Source organism: Sinohyriopsis cumingii, chromosome 7 (assembly GCF_028554795.1).
Source record: "Sinohyriopsis cumingii isolate HCF-2022 chromosome 7, ASM2855479v2, whole genome shotgun sequence".
Classification (NCBI taxonomy): Eukaryota; Metazoa; Mollusca; class Bivalvia; order Unionida; family Unionidae; genus Sinohyriopsis; species Sinohyriopsis cumingii.
This window is the reverse complement of record NC_142967.1, coordinates 55,702,161-55,721,870: the sequence shown is the minus strand read 5'-3', so window position 1 is coordinate 55,721,870 and position 19,710 is coordinate 55,702,161. Positions and strand designations below refer to the sequence as shown.

At 37.9% G+C, this 19,710-nt stretch overlaps 2 protein-coding genes across 3 annotated transcripts in view; one reads left to right on the top strand and one right to left on the bottom strand.

The window, feature by feature from the left end:
* LOC149795297 (snaclec jerdonibitin subunit beta-like) overlaps positions 1-19,710 on the bottom strand; it is an 86,397-nt gene that overhangs the window by 66,019 nt on the left and 668 nt on the right. The gene's annotated exons all lie outside the window — the stretch shown is intronic.
* Positions 3,076-11,484, top strand: LOC149795298 (uncharacterized). The gene is made up of 3 exons (XM_089965023.1): positions 3,076-3,229; positions 4,177-5,426; positions 10,985-11,484. The coding sequence occupies exons 2-3, from the start codon at positions 4,182-4,184 to the stop codon at positions 11,366-11,368; spliced, it is 1,629 nt and encodes a 542-aa protein (XP_089821149.1). The 5' UTR covers positions 3,076-3,229; positions 4,177-4,181; the 3' UTR covers positions 11,369-11,484.

Genomic DNA, 19,710 nt, shown 5'->3' with positions numbered 1-19,710 from the left:
ATATATATATATATATATACTGGTTTGGTTTCACAATGAGAAACAGACCAGATATATATAAAAACAATAAGCTGATTAAAAAACTGGAAGTACCTAGAAAATTTAGATACATCAAAGAAATACTTTTAAAATATAGAGACAAAACGGAATTATGGAATTTAGATTTAAGTCAAAGTTATGCATGGATTAGAGAAGAAGAAATGAAATATATAATATGTAGAGTAGAGCAGAATAATTGGGGGATAAACTGGGCAAAAACTTGGAAAAACTGGGGAAAAATAAGATCTGTAAAAATACAAAGCATAATTTTCAAGTATCTACACGACGCCTGGCTTACAGGCGAAGAAGCAATTAAACGTCGTATGATTAGTATAATGCCAAAATGCCCTCTATGTAAGAAAGCCTATTTCACCAAACTACATACGATAACCCAATGCGACAAAAGTAAAAATATTAGGACTATGTTAATAACGGAAATTAGCAAAAAATATAATTATCATAAAAACAATATTTTATATTTATATGTAGATTACGATAATAAAACTGTTTTAAAAATAATAAATTATATAATAGCAACAGTGATGTCTTGTGGACAAATAATTACGATTTCCAAATAAGAAAAACAATAAAGATCTACCAAAACAAAGCAACGTCTGAATATACTAACCTACAGCCTTCTAACACTAATTCTGCGGTTATGAGGGAATAGGGGGGCGGGGTCTGTGGTAGTACCGATCAGCGGTAACGCATATGCGAGCCACGACCCTGCCCCCATCACACGCCCAATTCTTACTTGAAGCTTAGATAAATTTAACAAGCTTAATACTAAAAATGAAATAAACCTGACCATACTCATCTTAGTTTCTTAGGATTGTTTCTGTTGGGTTTGAAGAGAGGGAGGGTGGGGGGCTTCGGGAGAATTGACAGGGAAGGGTCAGGGCGCCGGGGCACAACCCCCATCTCCCTCCAAATATCTCTTGAAATCTCAAAAAAGAATTTAATTCCAACTATTCCTTGAGAAAAGGAAATATTATTATATTTTTTTCTTTTTTTTTTCCAAACGTTCTCAACATATAAGTAAAGGGATACAGGGAACCTCTGCATGGGAGAAGTATGTTGCATAGACGTCGCAGGGCTAAGTCACAAGGCGCTACGCGAAGTGGACAGGCCTGCGAAATAGTGACAGAAAAACCCACGCAGAGGAGATGGACAAACAGGACAGAAACATGGGATAATAACATTTAGAGAAGAAATAAAACTAACAATATTAACATAACCTATACTAAATACTCAAGATAAAAACTTTCTGGAACATTCGTATTACACTTTCTACAAAAATAAAAATGGAGAGAGCTACAATCCGCTGAAGGTGAAACATTAAGAAATTAAAGAAAATGTGGAGCCTTCACCGGTCAAAGCCTCTCCTTCGGAAACAAAAAATAGACAGAAAACGACACACATGATCACTCATTTAAAGCAATAAGTTTCCTTTATAAAAATCAAATTATCACACCGTTTTCTCCATCAAATCTCAAAAACTCAATCTAAATAACTAATGAAATAAAAAATTATTAGCCCAATAGTATACGAGAAGACAACTGGGGAAATTTGACTATAGAAGCCGTCCCAACATAGAAACATATAGCACACAAACACATAGCATACACATATAGCACACATGGGACTTAGAGATCTCTTGCATAGATCACAAAACAAACAAGGGAAGGGATTTCGACACCGGGGTCTAACCCAGTGTCGGATGAACAACCCTTTAGATAACACTAGGGAATAAATACCCCATCAAAAATGTCAAAAAATCAAATTTTTGATCAAAATTCTATTATAAATAATACAAAGATACACACCTTCGGGGGATACAGACCACATAACTTTTCCTTTTTTTTTGGAACGGGAGGGGGGGCATCTGTCTGGTGCCCCCCTCCCCCCCCCAAAAAAAGCAGATCTAATCTGTGCACTTTTTCTTAGATTAATCAAGGGAACATACATCATTGACCCTGATGTGCAGGCGCATTATGCAATAGCAGATCAGGATCTGTGTTGTTTGCAATCTGACTCGAATTATAAGCGAGTATGAATGGTATACTTGTCACTGAGGGGACACGCTTGGAAGAAGGAATTGATCTATTCTTTGTTCAAAAGAAACACGGAATCATTTTCAAAAGTATACAACTTAACGTACTATGTTGATAATGCCTTTTTTAAACCCAACAATCAGCGAATTGGTATTTTTGTGGTCTTTTACGATGGCAATAATACATGTCAAACAACTTAGTTTTTAAAAAAAAATGAAACTATAATCAAGATACCATTGCATTGTATGTGTCTATCATTGAATCGTGTGTGTCTACCATTAAAATGTATGTGCCTGTCATTGAACTGTATGTGTCTGCCATTAAAATGTACGTGTCTACCATTAAAATGTACGTGTCTATAATTACGTTGTATGTGGCTATCGTTGAAATGTATGTGTCCATCATTGAAATGTGTCTATCATTGAATTGTATGTATCTATCATTGAATTGTATGTGTCTGTAATTTAATTGTAGGAGTCTATCATTGAATTGTATATATCTACCATTAAAATGTGTCCATAATTGAAATGTATGTGTCTATCGTTGAAATGTTTGTATCCATCTTTGAAATGTATGTCTATCATAAAATTGTGTGTGTCTACCATGGAATTGTATGCGTCTACCACTGAACTGTATTGCCTACCTTTTGAATTATGTGTCTACACAATGAATGTATTCTCAAGTGAAAGCTTGGCATAACATAACATGTAAAGATTTCATCTTGTAAACTAAAACTCAAGAGCTACTTAAGTGTTTATGTCGTACATATTCTGTATCATCGTGCCCACACCTGCTCAGTGAAGGTATCTCGATTATGGAATTACAGAATCATTACAGTCTGTTGTTATCTTGGCTCTGGGGATATGAAAGTTATATTGCACCTTCAACTAAAGTAAACATCTCTAACAAGCCGACACCCACAGCAAATGTTTACGTACTGTATATGTGTAAAAATAAAAATGGCATATTCCGCGCATCGTGAATTTGGGTTATTACTCGAACTGAAACTTTGCCAGCTTTTGGATTCGGGAATGTAGCGGTATATAAAGAGTTAAAAACGGTTCTTTCTTCGATTTATTTTAGAATATATGTCAGAGTCGTACAGACAGGAGCAGAGAATTACATGTAGAAGTTACGTAAGTATATAATACTTTGAATATGATGTATTATGTTGTAAGCTTATAATGTTTTGCATGGTATAGAAGTTATAAGCAGAGTTCAAATAAACGTTTTTGCCTAAAATTCAGTTCTACAGAAGTTTATACTTTCAAGATTTTGTACTTGGAACATAGTTCTACGATTCCATCTCTGTCTATCTATCTATCTATTCAATAGCAAGAACGTAATAAGATGTAAGTGTTATTTTAAGGGATATTCTTTAAGATACGTAGACTATAACATGATAGAGGTAGAGAAAAGCACAATACACGAATATGGAACATACACTTTCTTCGAATTCTTAAAACTCTATTTACTACAGGTTTTCAAGAACGTTGCGTTATTTTCTTGCTCGCTAAATTAAAAAAAAGAAGACGAGGAGACAGACGGGGGAATAATAAAAATGCCAGAACATTGGTCCATTTCGAATAATAATCGTTCAATCAAATTGCTCTTTCTAAATTGAGCTTTTTGTACGTGCGTAATTATTGTAGAGCGAAACTCAAAATATGACATGTTTTCTTTTATCTCTCCATTTGTCAAGCTCCAGATGTTTAGATTGATGCGAATTCCATTGCTATCTAATAATTTGATAAGCAATGCACATGAATAAAACAGGCGTAATCGTACGTTTAGAAACTGTTTGAAACGCTAGTCAGAATGACATTCAGAGACGTTAACGTGTTGATACAATCTAGCAGACGTTTTCCTGAATTTTACTTTAAAGAAACAAAAATGCTTCATTATAATGTTTTTGTATGATAATGTTTATTTCGGAAATGCAGAATCCGTATTGACTCCACGATGTAAACAAAGTCGCGTGGCACTTAGCCAGGCGAAACTACGCCTCGTGAATTATCCTAACTCCAGTCATATCAAGTTGCAACCATTCGCACATGCTATAGTTCTTTGCGTCTATTTTTAGGTATAATGCCGAGCTATAATACTCGCAGCTGCAGCAATCGCGGTAGCCCCGGAAGCACTCCGTATACCGTTCATGTTGCTGGGTCGGAAAATGCGGTGCATAAGTTTTCCAGCCAAGAAAAATTAGCCAAAATGACCAGCATTACCCAAGGGCCAACAATACCCGACCCTCTTGCACAAAGGGCCATCATAGAACAGCATTTCGAACGTCGTCTAGTGGAGGGAGAGTTTTGGTTTGTGGTGGTAGCGGAATGGCTAGAACAGTTAAAGAAGTATCTTGGAATACCTAGCACAAGGAAATACTTCCAACAGCGTGTTCATCCAGGCGCCATTATCACAAGAAGAGATTATGCTCATACCGTAGAAGTCATACACGAAGATGCGTGGAAGTTGCTTCTTCAGTGGTATGGACTAGCTGAAGGACACAAGCCAATAAAATTGGTTGTCTACAACTACGCACGCGCGCCGGAAATTGAGCATCACTTAAATTCATTCAAAGTAATGCTAACCAATGCCCCTCCCGAGGATTTTCAGAATGTCAGATTCAGCAAAATGGAAAAAGTTGGACATATTGAATGGAAAATCCGGCAGCTGTACAACATTCCCTTGGCTCACCATACAAGAATGTGGGCGAAACCAGATCAGGATGGCGAGTGGCGACCTGTACTGGTCCGTGACAAAGCTATCGGCAAAGCCCTTGACATAGACTCAGATTTCATACGTCCGTACGTGGCGCTGGAAGTTCTAGGTGCAGACGGTATTTGGAGAAAAAACCCAGATAACACGCAAGCCACACAAGATTGCCCAATCGGAATTCTGTACGATCATGACATTTTCGAGGACGTCACAGGGACTTGGGAATTCGATATACATGAACAGATTGATCATATTGGAAAAGATTTCTTGGAAAGACTGCATATTAATTTTGGATCTTTTGTTCAGAGAGCGAAAGAATATCTTGAAGAAAAGGACAGCATTTTGCGAGAGCGAGAACGGAAGTTGTGCTGCAGAGAGAGCTATTTTGATGGTATGAAGGAAGAGCTCGAGGAGAAAGAACAACGGCTTGATGCAGAAATCGAGGCCTATGAGACACGAAGGAAGTTGTTCGAGGAGAGAGAAGAGAGGTTAGAGAAGGAATACGAGGAGAAGCGGGCAGAGTTGGAGAAGACTTCGAGGCAGAGGAAAACTGAAATGGACCATGACCGCGAAGCACTTGAGAAGGAGCGAGACAGGTTCGAGAGAGAGCTGAAGGTGGGTTTCTCTATGGAGCCATGTACGAGGATATTATCGTATTCGCACACCCTCCTGCTTGTTTGTACCCCCTACCATTTCTAAAAACAAAAGGCAAAATGGGTATCAAAAATGCACAAAACATACCAATTTCATTCATCAGTTTATAATTTTTAAACTGATTGTCGCGGCAGGGGGCAAATACTATACATTTGTTGGCATGTCGAATCAAACGGGAGTTTGTTTTTAACACGGTCGCTATATTTACACGGGCGACTCTATCCAAATAAGAAATAGAGATGATATCATACTTCACCGTCTTTGATAACCACAATAATTCCGTAAATTTTACAGTTACACCTCTTTTGAAAACGTGTATACAAGAGTTCCTCTTTTATATTTGTTCAATTTGTTTTAGAAAAATTAAAAGTAGACATTGCAAATATTGGACGAAGACGACAGCTTTTACTGAAATTGGCTGTTCTAGAAACCAGAAAAGGACAGTGAGCAGTCTGTCAGCGTGTTTACATCTAGAGCTTCTGATTGGTTCGAAATGCCAACAAGTTGACAATTTTGGGGACATCTTGGTGAAAACAAGGTTAGAAATAATTATACATTGATGAATTAAGTGACAAAATTGTGTTCATTTTATATATCCTTAATGATTTCCGTTTTTAAAATCGGGGTGAGGTGGGTTCTCACACAAACGGGAAGGTGTGCGAATATTTTAATACACAACATTGTACCTTGGCTTGTAAAGGCATGATCCGCATGCATTCGGGGCATGGCCCGCAGAATGGACTTCGAAGTTGCGAATGTAGCCGACATATTCAAGTTTCACCAGTGTGCTACTGATATCAGTTTTTCTCCCATTATTTTATGACATTGAAAAATCTATAAGTCTGTTGAGTGGCAATTTTCAGTACAAAACGTTCATATTAAATATAATCTTTATGGGATGTAACCGTTATTTCAATCAACTTTTAAACACCGCACCCAATTGCCGAGCAATTCAAATGTTATTGAAATAAGTCATTGATTGGATTATTACACACACAAGTCAAGCGCTTGTTACAGATGGACGAATTAATACAGTGTTAATTGTTTTATCACAGGTAGATAAGCCCTGTTAAATGGCAGTTATATTAACGTTTAATTGCTGGTTACAGCTGGACGAATTAACACCATCTTAATTGTTTTATCAAACAGGTTGATAGGTCCGAGGTGAAGTAATTAGACCACTGTTATGATGGGAACGTGTCTATTATGTAGCGTGATAATCGTTTTTGTAAGCAGTTATTTTAAGCAAAATTTGCTGAAAATGCAGCACGACCCATTTCAGTGCATAAGTATGAGTTTGTCTATCATAAAAAACAACGATTTATTGCTGACAATTTGGTACGACCTTGTATGCTTGCCTCTGACATACGTCCAATTATTTAACTGTCAATAACGTTGAACCCAAAAAATTGTTTTTACTCAACTCTCAATCTCAGGAAATCAGCCCTACTCTTAAGACTAAATAAAAGATTAAATGATTTCCAGTAATGATTTATGGGAGAAAAGTAGACAAATCTTAAATTTTCATGCAGATATCTTTAGCAGCTCTGGAGTGACCACGTACAATACCAAACTTCCGAATTCAAGATATACCTCCCCACTTTCCAAAGATAAAAATGTAACTTAAATACGACCTAATGTACAAAAATGTTAGGTATTTTCAAGTCAAAGATATTTCACTTAGAACCTTCACTATTTCAGTTAAAATAAACACGAAAATGTAGCATAAAGCTTTGATTTCAGAGAATATATATATATATATATATATATATATATATATATATATATATATATATATATATATATATATATATAAATGAACGTAAGCGTAATAGTTATCTTCGTAATTTTGTTCTCTTCACACATACGAATTGCAAATGTATGTGCACGTGCCTTGTAATTAATGGGTTTGTGAATGACGCTTGATTAAAAACATGCATTGACGTTCACAGTACAAAAACATACAGTTTGTGTAAATCATTAATATTTACATATAACAAGTTACATAAAACACACGAGTACTTTGCATGTTTAGTTTGCTTCGGTTCGAGTTTCGGGCTCGGCCAATGCATGTATGTGAGAACTTCCTAGTAGCTTTCCATGGGTCGGTGGTTCTTACCGGGAATTTCCCGGGTTATTCTTCTACCAGTTATACAGGTCACCATGTATAGTCTGTCATCATCATTGTCATCAGCAACAACAACTACTACTACAACTTGAACTTTTCGAACCATTATTTTGTTTCAATACAGAACAATAACGCAAAGGTTCAAACTCCTTGAATCAAGCATTCCTAGGTAATGACCAAATATATACGTTTGACGTAAAATGCTTGGCAGAAACAATATATTATGTGTGCGTACTGCCTTATTTTTTGTTGTATATATATATATTTTTTTTTTGGGCTGTGCAATTATACATCAATTAGAAGCGGTAAATGATTGCTCTTTTGTTATCTCAGTTTCTTTCTTCTGCTTCTGACGAGAGGAAGGTCGGTCACGTGCAAGTGTGCGCGTGATTGTAAACAGTCTATGATGCATGATCAGAGCCAGACTGGTAAGGATTCTGTTGGTTGACCCTTTCTACAGTAATCCAGTAAACAGTGGTAGTGAAGGGTTGACCAGTGAATAAAAAAAAAAAAAAACACGAAAAAAAGTATAAATAAACTAGATACATATAATTTGTAGCCATGTCTGCCAACTATGTTTGAAATGTAGCAGATGTTGTTTGGATGAAGAAATTCCGTTATCTATCGCCAGATTTACAGACGAAATATATAAGTCTCAGCATTTTCACATCGTAAACAAAGCGTAATTGTAGTTCCGAGTATGTAATGTAGCATGCATATACCTTACCCCAAGAGTTTAAGATCGACCTTACCCCAAGGGTTTAAGATTGACCTTACCCCAAGAGTTTAAGATTGACCTTACCCCAAGAGTTTAAGATTGACCTTACCCCAAGGGTTTAAGATTGACCTTACCCCAAGAGTTTAGACATCAACAGGGGCGCCCATATAGCAAGCATGTAGAAGCCAGCTATTACGTTTTACGGATGTAGGCCAAAACATGTTTAGAGGTGAAATTAAGGGTGTGTGTGTGTGCAAGTAAAACATGTATCAAAGCGTAGGATCAGAGGCAAGCAGTAAATCTGCCGTAATGGAGCTGATTTTTTAACAATCTGATTAAAATCAGATCCCCGTTGTCCTACGTGAAGGTCTGACGACGACAGCTTAAGGGTCATGTTCTGGTGACCTTTGAGTTAGTCAATGGAAATGCAGCTTTCAAAAATCTTAAAGTGAATCAAATCGTTCAAGACGCATTCATGCTTTTCATCCACACTGCTCACTCACCAAACGGGGCCCCGAGTGGCCGAGCGGTCTAAAGCGCTCTCCGTTACGGATCACTGCCATCTAACCTCTGTCTGCGTGGGTTCGAGTCCAAGGCTCGGCTAACGTTGGTACGTGGGAAAGCCTGCCGGTAGCTTCTCCGCCAGTTATACTGGCCGCCATGTATAGCCTATCTTGTGCTGAAAAATGGCGTTAAACCCTAGAACAACAACAACACTCACCAAACGCTAAGATATACGACTTCATCTGATTTGTTGATGCAGTTGGCGATTATGATAATAACAGATTACCAGAGCATGACCCTTAAGCAGTCACTGTCAGATCTTCATGTCTAACAGTGGAGATCTGATTTTAATCAGATTGATTTTTTAAGGAAAAGTGTGCGATTTGTAGTAAATAAACGACTTGGATATAGAGGTTGTCTTACATCTTTGTAAGCTGATTGCACGATTTATAAATCATCAGTTCTTTTGTAGTCATGAATGTTTCTATGACAATATGCCTTCTTCTACTTGTGTTTTATGTTTCACTACTATCGGGACACAGTCTATTTATATCCCCAATGCTGCCGTTTATCATAAAATTCACCATTCTTCCAATCGAACTAAAGTTTGGAAGGAAGGAAATGATTTGTTAAAATACCTATCTAACAGAAACCATTCTTTTAAATAATCAAGATTTTGGGTGCGCCCCCTTAATTCAGTGTATGAAGCCACTCGTAATTCCGCTCTTTGTCAAAAGTGCTGCAAAAGTAGTGATGTGATACATTCGACAAATTCCGTTAATAACAGCAACATTATAATCAGATCTCTACTGTCCTGGGTGAAGTTCTGACGGCGACCGCTTAGGGGTCATGTTCTGGTGACCTTTGAGTTAGCCAATGGAAATGCAGCTTTCAGACATTTGAAAGTAAATCACACTGATGCTCTTCAGCTATACTGCCCCACCTCCCAAACACGGATATAAAATACTTCAGTTGATTAGTTGATAAAATTAACAATTAGTGTAATAACATAGATCACCAGAACATGATCCCTAAGTGGTCGCCATCATATCTTCACGTAGAACAGTGAAAATCTGATTTTAATCAGATCGTCGAATCAAAAGCTCCGTTCCGCCGTTGTAGAAAAGTCTTTACAACATACATCTTTAGCGAGAGAGAGAGAGAGAGAGAGAGAGACATATTCAAACGCCCAATTATATCGAAATTAAATGGTACACTCTGTTTGGTTCGCTTGAATCAGCAACCTAATACTCATTCGATCTTTTTTCTGTCCTCCGGTGGCCTGAGTGGTTAGATCGTCCGCCTTGGATGCAGGAAGTTGCGGGTTCGACCCCTGGCTATGTAATACCAAAAACCTATAAAAATGGTACTAGCAGCTGCCCCGCTTGTTGCTTTGCATCAAGTGGTTTGTATTAGGACTGGTCGGCCTGGTGTCAGGATAATGTGACTGAGTGAGACATCATGCTACATATCTGCGACATGATGCCCTAATGCTAAACATCACTATAAACTGCAACACTGCAGACATTGTAGTGATATGACTGAAAAATTGTTAAAGCTACGTTAAAAATCTAAATCAAATACACACGCGCGCACACACCTACTGTCACCATTAGCGAAGTTAAAGTAAACGACTGTTTTAATTTTTAATTTCCTAAGGTACTTCTCCGTTCTTTCCTGTAAAAACAAATTGATAGTGAATGCAACTGTCCCAAAGAACAAGCACGTACAGGATCAGGAAGCATATATATGTCATGAAGACTTGAGATTTTGACTCGTATAAAATAGGTCATGTAAACGTATGGTTCTTGGTGTATTGCAGTAAAATGTGTCTCAATTTGTCTAAACTAAATTTGATTCTTCCGAGAGGAAACCTGATATATAATTCTTGTAACCTTTTCCTAACTTGTACTTTTTGCATTTTAAAACCAAGCTTGTATTATATCTCACACTGGATTAATGTTTACCAAACTGGCTTAAAAAAGCCTCCATGGAAGGTTAACATCAAATATATATGACAGCCCAATATCAATATTGTTTGTTGTCTTCGAAGACAACAGTATGTGTGTGTGTGTATATATATATGGGGGGGGGGGCACGCACAAGTGTATATTAATTTCCTGATATTTTAATGGAATTTACAGTAGTTTGTTATTTTTGTTTTGACAGCGGATGTCAGAAATGTACAAGATTCAGGAGAATAAGATCAAACTAGACATAGGGGGCCACCAGTTTACCACTTCGTTACTGACACTCACGAAAGATCCTAACTCCATGCTTGCCGCCATGTTTAGTGGGCGTCACGAGCTTCGCTCAGACTCTGACGGAAGTTATTTCATCGACAGAGATGGCGTGCATTTCCGGTACATACTAAACTATCTTCGAGATGGATGCATCAAGGAAGGCACGTTGCCAAATGATGAAAACGTGTGGAGAGAACTCTTAATTGAAGCTGAATATTATCAAACAGAAGGACTTGTCAAGCATTTGAGATCACTGGTAAGAGGGACAATATCAAGATCGAGTAGCACGACTGAAGAAGGGGCAGAGTAAGCAATTAAGCTGATGTAGGGTCTGTCATAATCAGAAACTGCCATCTTATGATTCTATTTGTACATTTGCAATTGTAAATATTGACGATTTCGACATTAAACAAATGTTTGTGCAAAGTGATTTTGGTTTTGGTGTCTAACATGTTGGCGATCAAGTGAAACCTCAGGACGCCATGTTGTGATAGTTTTTTTTTTTAATTTGCAAGATGATGGTAAATCTTGGTCTGATTTGTCCTCATTAAAAATAATTTTTACTCAGTGTTATTCATTTACTTTTTAAAACAATATTACAGGCGTTTGCTCATACTGCCTAAAAGTGTAATAGTTGAAACAGTTCTTGTAATTTTTGATAATAACTCAGGGTCACCACCACATGCAATTATATGGTTTCCTTGGCCATTATTAGGCATCCGCATTTATCTTTTTCGTACGTCTTTCAGTTCCTCATTCCGTGTTTCCATCCATCCACGATCCATGTAACCTCCAAAATTTGCAATATTTGCACATACTTGGATGGCAGTAGTAGTAGTAGTGGTAAATTTGTAATGTTAGATTCTGTTACATCTTATGTTACGTGTTTAGACTAGAATAAACAGTAACAAGAAAGAGTGGAAATAAGCTTTGAAAAAATACAATAATTTATTTTCCTGGAAAAGGTCTGTAAAAATTTTTAAAAAATATGAACTTATAGAATCAAATCCAAAAAAAATCCACGAATAAATTTTAGAAGTCCTAAAAACAAAATGTTCTACTGATTTTAAGTTCGGGTCCTGACGAAGAATCCAAGATGGAAGATGATGACATATGCTGTAACCTGTAGTGTTGAAGTCTACAGTTCCTTGTAGAAACAAGAAATATCACTCTGGTTTTGGAAATCCGAATGAATTTTTATACGAGCTGTCTTTGTTCAAGAATTTTACATGAGCACACGTATTTTCCAGGAAAAAAAGATTTAATCCTTCTGAATCCAAGTAATTTGAAATAACTTCAAACAGCACAACATACACCTACCAGTGTAAAGAAAGAGCCCAACTGAGAATATTTCTCCAAAATAAAGGTTATATCGTATTCAAAAACGCAAAAGGGTCACGTGATCATGTTCCAGCACTTCGAAAATATTAAAAAAATTGTTTACATCTTAAATCAGTAGCCCATCATGACCTCGACAAAAACCAATCATTTTAAAATAAAATTAGAACTTATTTACGTGGTTGTTACTAATTTTGAATCAAGGTCAGGATCTAGGTCAAACCTGGTGTTTACTAAAAGGAACAGTCAAGGTCAAACTATTTTCTGGAGAAAAAAAGTGTCTCCGTGAATAGGTTTACATTACAATAGCATGAAAAATAAATAAAATTAAAAACTGACAAACAATCAGATAATTAAATCAAATATACATAACATACAGATCTGGGTCAAAGCTTTCGATACCGCAATGATTTGAGGATCAAGGCCGCCTTAAATGTCCATCTTCTATTATTAACGTCACCGTGTACAATTGCTAGACAGGCAGTCCTGGTCTAGACGCATCGCGGCCTAGCGCAACACGCACATAAAATTCTAACCAATATGTTTCTTTCACTGACCCCTGTTATTGGTGGACGCGTACACAAATAAATAACATCCAGTTCTGTTAGTATTAAGGCGTAAGCCCCAAGTCTACATGAACAACCTTGTAATCGTTACTGACACTACATCATATACTCCAGAGGTTATTGATGCTCGTGGCGGACTAAGGTCCATTAAACCATCAGGATATCTCATAATTTAGCGTTGGCAGTCACGACTTCGATATAAGGCTCTCAGCGTCAAACAGTATCTGAACTATTTAGCAGGACATTATTCCAGCCTGTTTGTGGTAAGTCAGGTAGTTATAGAAAGGGTTTTCTATCTACATATTGTTTTGTTTTGTTGTAGTATCAGTATCATCGGTGGGTTCTTGCATTGATTGGATTCGCATTCCGTTCTAAATAATATTTCCGCTTATTCCATCGCTGGACATTTTAACTTTCAGTTATTTCGTATCTGCATCAACAGAGTGTTTGATGAAAGCAACCGACACACCAGAGTCTCTGATTGCCTGGTTCTCTGATTTCAGATAGGTTTATCACGAAGGAACCTCACGGCTTTAAGACAGCGTCGATGATTTCCACATTGTACGTTTACAACTTTCCAGTTCGATCTTGAAAATGACAGGCTTGTTTGGGTCGACGCCAACAGATTGGCTCGTAAACTCCATCATGTCGGCTTTGGTGGCAAACCTGGCCCAATCCACATTGGCGCCGCGTCGGGTCTCTGCACTCTCGCATCTGTAAATGTTATGAGGCATTGTAACACTTTAACCCCTCAATATCATTTGAGGGCGCTGAATATTTACACATCCACTTTACATCGAAATGACAGCGTGGAGTATGTATTTGTGTTCGCGGCTGCTGACTAGTTTAGAATCGTGTTTCGTTAACATTGAAACTCGGCATTGATTGATTAAGTTCATCAGCGTCTGGGGTGGCGCTACTGTCTGACAAAGACAAACGTATGGCTATCCAAAATCTTGTATGTCCTCTAACCTTTTCTGAATTTACGATTGTCGTGCCTGTTCATGTCTGATTAGACCAGATTCCTTTACCGTTCTTGTCAACTTGGCAATTGATTTTGTGACTTTCTTCACCTGTTCCGATTTTTGTCAGCGGTTATGTGAAGCTTGTTGCAACCACAACATATTTTTAACACGTTCTTGGACATCTGTCTGCGCGGAGCAGTTCCAGTTGTTCACGGGTACACCGAAGACAACGTTCGCCTGCTCTGCGTCGGCATCTCTGGCCGGTTTCGTCATCATATACATCGTGTGGCTGCTAAATAGCTTTGTCTTATTCCTCTGTATGAGTCGCATTCGCGTGAGACATGTTCGTGTAAAAAAAAACACTGTGGAGCCAGTCAAGTCGATCGTGAGGAAGATACAAGGGTCACCCGCACCAACATATTCCAAAACTTGTCCTACTAATGGTCGACAGTGTACCAGTTCCATAAATGTTTGCGTATGTTATGTAACATAAATAATGTCTGCGTTTTTGTGTCGACCCCGAAAAATATTATTGCTTGGTTGACTTGGTGATGAAGCATCACAAGATTACTTTACGTCTGTGTCAAGGTCGTCAACATTGGGGACTTCACCGATCGTGGAAAAGAACTGGATAATGGACGACCCAAGGAAGTCAGCGAAATCTTTGACTATATCATAACTAGAATGATCGTCTGAAGATGGTGCAATTAAGTACAGCCGATCCGACTTTTAAACATCGCATATTCAAATTCAACAACAGCTGAGTTTTTGTCGGATAGGCCAGGAACAATGATTATCGCACGAACTGAGTTCGGAAACATGGAACTGGCGCACGGGAACCCATCGGAATTCTGTTTGGGCGGTTGAGGCTTTGTCGACTCAGAAATGTCAATTACGGTGAATTATTTGAGTTATCCCATTCCCGATGACGTCATGTTGAATGTCGATTATTTTATATTTATTATCATGCCTTCATATTGTGTGCGATGCTGCACAAAATCACGTATTTCATGTCCAGTCGCAATAGCGAAAACGTGCATCCGGCGTGAAACAAAAAGTTTACGCTCGTCATAACATCCAGTTTCGGACCTTCCAGAACCAACGGTGGACACATACGTATCGCTTCCAGGTTTAAAAATGTCATCAGCGGTGATATCGCTCCACCCCCCACCCCCACCCCCCGTCCATCTGATGCAATGAAGTAAATATCCTGATAAAACGGGATACCTACGACTGGATTCCAATGACCTACCGGAGCACCTGGAGAAAAACATATAAACCGCCCTGATGCCACATGTTCACACACACACACACACACACACTATTGATGCACGTCAACGCACCGACATGGATCTCACCCATGTTTTGAACACAATTAAATCATACACTCGGAGGAAGAATCGCCAGATGGATCAAAAAGAATAGTATGAAGGCAAAAAAATTGAACTTTTGGTCGAAACTGTCAGCGGTATAATACAGTCCGCGCGGTGAACAGGAAGGTTGAGCAGCATTCGGAAGGTTACCAAGCGCGAATAAAGCAAACTACGGAGTTGTTCAAGCATGGCGTTTTGACAGATTATTTTACCTGCCTCGAGAAAGATTTCTTGCGGATGGTTTGATAAGAGGATACACAACGATGGACAACTGGCTGATCTTTTATTTCTTCCAGATGATAGGGTTCGCCGACATTCATACAAATACGCGGCAGCAGATGCAATGAAGAAGAGTCATTGACACCTAAGGATTCATCAAGTGTCACAGACACATTTACTTATGCGCGTTCGCCACTGAAATATAATGACACGCACCCATACGATGTTTCGCGACCGTACGAGATTTGTGGTGCGCACGAATTCACGTCGTTGTCTAAGATACTCCACGTGAATGATGTGGCTTAGTTCCTTTTGCACAACAACGTGTGGGGTTACTTTGGCTTTTTTTAAAATCTTTTTGTTGACCGTCGATTATTGAGAAAATATTTTGGAGCTCAGTCCCACGAATTTCTCAACGGCTTGCCCGCTCACATTTCTTTAAATTTTCTCGGGACTTTTATTCCTTGCTCAACAGCGGATGAGCCTTTGTCCATATACAGCATATTAACGTTGTCACCGTACTACGGTTTGATCTTGTCATAATAAAATTCATATATAAGAAGCTACGAAAGATCTAACACAGATGCATCAACGTCAAAGCATTTCGTTAACTGCAATTTATTTTAATACTGTGGATGACGAGTCTACTATAAAATATTTTACGTTTTCTGAACACCGGGTCCGTAGTGTGTCTATGACGTGCTGTCTTGCTTGCTGTCGCATCATCACATTTTCCAAAGGATTGCCGAATACGGCATCATTCGTGATCTTGGAAAGGTCTTTCTCGATCTGTATTTATTTGAATGCGATTAGTCCTCCACGCGTGCTGTTGAAATCTCAGCATCCGATGACTTTTTTTTACATACGCATCCCTATCCGCAGATAAAACTACAAATGTTTTGTAGGTGGACAACACAGTTGTGATTCTGAGGCAGTTTCGCGCATGTTTGCTGCGTCCGGCAAACATACTCCCGGAATCATCAACGAGAACTCACTGGTACAGAAACAACTTGCGGGACACCGACAATGCTTCCGAGGCCAGTGGATACTCTGTGTGCGCGGTGAAGCTCAACTTCGTGCTGTCGTATTGACGAGATTTTACAGGCTGGATTTGAGAAACTGCAAAGAGTCAATGAAATGCAGTTGACCCAGCCGGAATGTCGTGTATTTTTCCATGTCGTTGAGAATGACGCTTATTTATGTATTCAATGCCGTTGAGACTGCTTGCATGATCAAGTGGCCGTTCTATCTGCGCAGTCCATGAATCAAAGCAGAAATTATTGTTTTCATGGGGGTCAATTTTCAACTGCATGTTGTACGGCTCCTCTTTTCGCGCTAATAATGAACTGGTTATGAAAATATAATTGAATTTAAAAAAACAAACAAACATTTACGCAAAACTTCAATCAAAAATATGTCCCCATTATAACTCTTCGCCTAGGTCAGGAATGGTACTGACAGAAGGGAGTATGACCACATGGTCCTAACCTGGGGAAGGAGTGGTACTGACAGAAAGGGAGTATATGATAACGTTATAATTCCAGGCATGAAGTGACATGGTAAGAGGATCTTACAGATTATGATTTTCGAACAGTGTGTCAACATTATAGCTATTGACTTTATGGCGCGACTCGGAGACTTAACCCAAGGGCAGGAGTCGTATTGAGAGAATATGAGATTATGCAATAATTCCAATCATAAAGTGACATGAGGAGACCACGATACAAATTTTGACTTGTAAATAATGTGTCACCATTGTAACTGTTGACGCCAAGGAGTGATATATTCTAGATATGAAGCCGATCAGGTAAGGGATTACTGTGACAGAAATACGTCTACACACACACACACACACACACACGCGCACACACGCACGCACGCACAACATGTCGCTATTTCAAGTTCGTATAAAATTACTTAAATATGAGTTTCTTCCCTGGGTTTTCCAGGATTCTTCCTCCACCAGTTATACTGGCCGCCATATATTGCCTATCTTGTGCTGAAAAATGGCGTTAAACCCTAGAACAACAACTTCAATATGAATAATGAATGGTGAAGTGGTCTGGCATTGTTTTGTGGCTGTCGCTAAACGTCACTTGACAGATTGACAGTAAAGAGGAGGTAAAAATCATGCAACTATCTCGAGGTATGGGTTGTGCACATTTGATTTTTCTCCCTTGCTTTCAAAGACTCGCATAACACCGGTTAATAATAACCCAGTACAAGAATGTTGATGAGTCTGACATTAAACGGCAGCTTGCATGTCGACTTTGGTGAATGAACAAAAAGATGGGCTCATATGTAAAATCAATAATAACAAAATTATGTGTATTGTGTAATCGTTTCAAATTCTAAACACCCCATCAAAAGCTCCTAAGAGGAAAACAAAATGCAACCTGAACAAACCTTTCCATTGGGTTCATCATGCACGTTCTATGAAAATGGAAGATATCATTACATTTGTGGGCGAAACTGATTTATCCATTTGTGTCTGTGAAATAGCTCACGACTAATACATTAGACTGGTCTGAGTTATATAGAAGAAAACAAATCACCACGTTGATGTATCAGTTTAGATGGACTCAATAATATCATTTGCTTACACAGGAGCAAAACAAAAATCTAGTCAGTTCTCAGTTCAAGGTAACATTTAAAATGGAGAAATAGCACATGTTGAAGAGATGTCATTTTTTTTCCTCAATACCAGAAAAATAATCTGAAGACAAAAGATTATACTAAAACGAGGACAACGCAGTTGCTATTATATCTGATGATGGCTTCTACTTAAATGAACATTATCATTGACAGCTTCAAATTGTGGCTGATTGCGACCTAATTTTTTAAAATTTTTACAAACTAAAGATTTTGTTCTGCACCTGAAGGCAATATGTACGACTCACATAACGATCACCTGCACAGGAACAGATTGAATAATTGTTGGCTTTTGTTTCTTTGTTTGCTGTGCAGGATATCAAAATTATTCATAATGAACTGAGTTCAAAGAATACAAAATCTATGAAAAGCATAGAGGAAGATAAAAACTATTATAATATCTGTGAGAGAAAATTTATCACCACAAGGTGCGAGATCATGACCAGTTGACCAGACTGCACCGAGGTCCAGCTCATAAAAAGTGCAAATTGAATGATAAAATATGAAAGTTCAACCTCCATTCATTCACAACCTGCAGGGGTATTATGGCCACCTTTTAATTAAGGAGTTGGTTTGACACGTGATAATGTGGTCAAACTAAGGAGTAGGCTAGACAAGACCGCGTTATATCGAGACCAAGATGATATATAGCACCAATGAGAACATATCTCTCCAGTTAGGATTTTCTAGCTGTCATGTTGAACACAAAAGGTAAAGAGATCATTGTTAAAAAGGCTGATTAGAATTATCGATAGATTCAGATTAACGAAATGATCCTTTCAATAGCTAGGTAAGAATTTAGATGACACAAATGTACAGATATAAATAAACTTTTTGAAAATATGCATCATCATTTATGTTCACCATATACCATGATATATATATATATATATATATATATATATATATATATATATATATATATATATATATATATACTACACACATACAATTTGACAGTCTGCACTGTTCAGTTTGAATATTTCAAATAAGTATAAATGTGCTCGACGTTGTGATACGTTTCAGCTTTAAAACGTTAGGTGACCTTCACACTTACTACATCACAAGGATGTCTTAATATTTTGTGACATTTTTATCATGAGCTCAGGAATATATGGTTTAAAGATTACTAGTCAATGCACCGGGACTCCTTGTAGATTTCCTAACTAGAACTTACATCATGTTGCGAATGACTGAACGTGTAATTCGTGGGGGTATTAGCATAATCTAATCCTTAACACATATGCTGAAGTCAACAACAAATTCTGTCAATATTGTTGGGAAAATTAGAGCTGATCGTGAGTATGACCAATAAATACCTAAATCATGTATAGTATAATTAGGTGAAATCGACCTTTCTGCCTGGGAATTGTGTCAATACATGCCAGTAAATAACTTAATTGGGATAGTGAAGAACAAATTATATGGATAGAATGCAATTTATTAGACATACATAATATCGATTATATCGGTAATAGTTTTGAACTAGAGTTGGACACTGAAAACATCTGCATGATTATTTTAAAGACTCTCATCTTG

Coding starts and splice junctions, on each gene's coding strand:
- LOC149795298 (XM_089965023.1), top strand. CDS start 4,182: ATGCCGAGCTATAATACTCGCAGCTGCAGCAATCGCGGTAGCCCCGGA. Junction 5,427..10,984: donor GGTTCGAGAGAGAGCTGAAG/GTGGGTTTCTCT, acceptor TTGTTTTGACAG/CGGATGTCAGAAATGTACAA.